This window comes from Megalops cyprinoides, chromosome 11, assembly GCF_013368585.1.
Source record: "Megalops cyprinoides isolate fMegCyp1 chromosome 11, fMegCyp1.pri, whole genome shotgun sequence".
NCBI lineage: Eukaryota > Metazoa > Chordata > Actinopteri > Elopiformes > Megalopidae > Megalops > Megalops cyprinoides.
In genome coordinates this window covers 34,014,602-34,017,020 of record NC_050593.1, presented here as the reverse complement: position 1 = coordinate 34,017,020, position 2,419 = coordinate 34,014,602, and the positions used below count along the sequence as shown (strand labels likewise).

The window sequence follows — 2,419 nt, the reverse complement described above, 5'->3', positions numbered from 1 at the left end:
GTCCATCTTGATATGTAGGAAAAATCTTGGGATACTTTTGACCTACTAGATGTTTCTGATATTTTCCCTTTTAACGTGATCTGTCTTTCCGTGTGGCTTGTTCTTTTTGTTCTGGTGTGTTTTGACATGTTTGGCTAGGTGGTCGCTCCGCATGAACCTCTTGCAGCAGTCCGGGCAGGCGAAGCGCTTCTCCCCCGTGTGCGTCCTGATGTGCCTCTGAAGCTCGTCAGACCTGGTGAAGCTCTTGCCACAGAACAGCCAGTTACACACAAACGGTCTCTCCCCCGAGTGCCACCTGAGATGCGCTTTCAGGTGCGAGGTCTTCCCGTACACTTTCCCACACCCGAGAATGTGACAGACGTGTTGCTTCTTCTTTCCAGGCTTGTCGCTGGAGCTCGAAGACTGGCAGTTCGGACACCTGCATCTCCGGCACCTACGGGCGATGGCGAGGGGGGATTTCGTGTGAAGGAGGGTAGAAATCTGAGTCCGATATTGAGCAAATTCCGAATGCCCCACCACCAAACTCCTCTGCAAAGGGAAGCGATGTGGGGCGAGCGGGGGAGGGGAGGTTACGGGATTCCCCTGTTGGAAGCTCCACCACGGGATGTCCTCTCCGGGATTCGGGGACAGCTGTCCGGATTGCTGGTGGATAAGGCCGGAGCGTCCGGGAACAAAACCCGGCACTGCGGGTGCAATAGGCGCTGGCGCTGTGTAGGCAGGGACGTAAGTGGGAGGGCAGCTCAGTTGCAATGATTGCACGGAGCAAGGTAGCATCTTCACGGGTGAGTAGTCATAGGGGTTGGTAGGGTCCGCCGGAGGGGTAAGGGGGAATTCGTGGTGGGAAGAAAACGACGCCTGGATGTGTGCGGACAGCTGGGATTTTGGAGACAGTCCCAAAGTCGATTTGCCAGACAGAGCGCATTGAAGGTTTCCGTCGTTATTCCAAGGATGGAAAATTCGCGACGGAGAGCCAAGGGGCGCATCGTACGGGACCTGCAGGAAATCGGGTGGACTCGATCCGTGGTGATGCCCAATCCGGTTACCCGTCGCCGCTAGAAGCGCGAGGGGAGTATGCGTGGTGGTGTCCGGTGAGGAGGTCGGAGTGCGATCCTGTAGAATTAAGATGAACTCAGATAAACTGATCGTGACATACGGCAACACTTTGATTTCACAGGCAGTTGCAAACCGACGAAAACAATACTGAACTTTTTCGTTAGTGTAACATCTTTAACAACTTTGGAACACTCAAATAAAAGTTAGACGAACAGCGTCTCTCCGGTGCTAAAGATGAAGCCGAGGCACAGTTGAAATGCGTGCATGCTAACATACGAAATAAATACAGAGAGCATTGTGGGTAGTTTTGAAGAAAACGGGGGCCATTTAGTTGGGCTTGTGCATTTGTTCAAAAACTTGAGCATTATGAATTTGAAATGACAAAAAAACAATCAGATTCTTATTTAAGAGAGACTGTCAAACACCTTAAATATTTAAATATAATAAAAAGGTCAGACCTCAGTGCAGTTGGCAATGAGAAGTGAAAACGCATTGAACAAACCTGGAGAAATGTCTGGAGTGAATCATTCCGCAGTACCGCGACTGCTGCCATGATCAACTTTTTGATTTAAAAAATCTGATAATAATACAAGAAACCAAATGTATCAACACAGAAATGTCCTTCGCCGTTGCGCTCCTTCTCCCAGAGATATCCTTGGACTATCTGAGGAGCGGCGGATCACTTCCTAGAATTTGATAAGACTTTGGTGGGCCGCCAGCCAGTCAGAAATAAGATTTATCGCTTTGAAGTTCGCCGCTGCCCAATCATCAAAGAATAGCGGCTCTTTGAGAAGAGAAAGCAAATCCTTTGAATCCACAAAGCTCCTATGGTGTGTTTGTCGGGCTGGATGAAAGAACTGATTATTAGAGGAGGTGAGAGGGGAGGAGATAAAGGCGGGTCAATTAATGAAGTAATCACCATGTGGGATATATACATGCATACATACACAGACGGACGCACACACACAAATAACTGCATTGTCGTGATGAAAGAACCCCATGCAACCTGGTGCTGGATGTTCCAGTCATCTGATCCCACTTATTGTAATGAAACCTTTATAGCAGAACCTCCTGTGACAATGTTATTTTGTAATCCCTGCAGATGCAGTATCTTTGCCCTTTGTTATCTTGAAATACTGAGAGAATGGCTACTGTTTTTTTATTGTTTCTGGTTAAATGACTTATTACAAAGTTCAAACTTCATAGACTTGAGTACATTTTATATCTTTTTATTTCACATTAAAAAGCAGCTATGTAATTAAGTAGTGCAAAGTTAATCAATAACACACTAACATATGTAGGGTCACTGCTTAATGAGACTAATTATTTCAAATGTGCAAATTTGTCTAATTTTTGCTCACCCTTA

The 2,419-nt window shown here is 46.7% G+C and overlaps 1 protein-coding gene across 1 annotated transcript; it reads right to left on the bottom strand.

Annotated features, from left to right (window-relative positions):
- LOC118786155 (transcription factor Sp5-like) lies at positions 1-1,703 on the bottom strand. The gene is made up of 2 exons (XM_036541225.1): positions 1,556-1,703; positions 1-1,110 (listed from the first exon to the last, which is right to left on the bottom strand). The coding sequence occupies exons 1-2, from the start codon at positions 1,604-1,606 to the stop codon at positions 46-48; spliced, it is 1,116 nt and encodes a 371-aa protein (XP_036397118.1). The 5' UTR covers positions 1,607-1,703; the 3' UTR covers positions 1-45.
- Positions 1,704-2,419: the final 716 nt, after the last annotated feature.

Coding starts and splice junctions, on each gene's coding strand:
- LOC118786155 (XM_036541225.1), bottom strand. CDS start 1,606: ATGGCAGCAGTCGCGGTACTGCGGAATGATTCACTCCAGACATTTCTC. Junction 1,111..1,555: donor CACTCCAGACATTTCTCCAG/GTTTGTTCAATG, acceptor TTAATTCTACAG/GATCGCACTCCGACCTCCTC.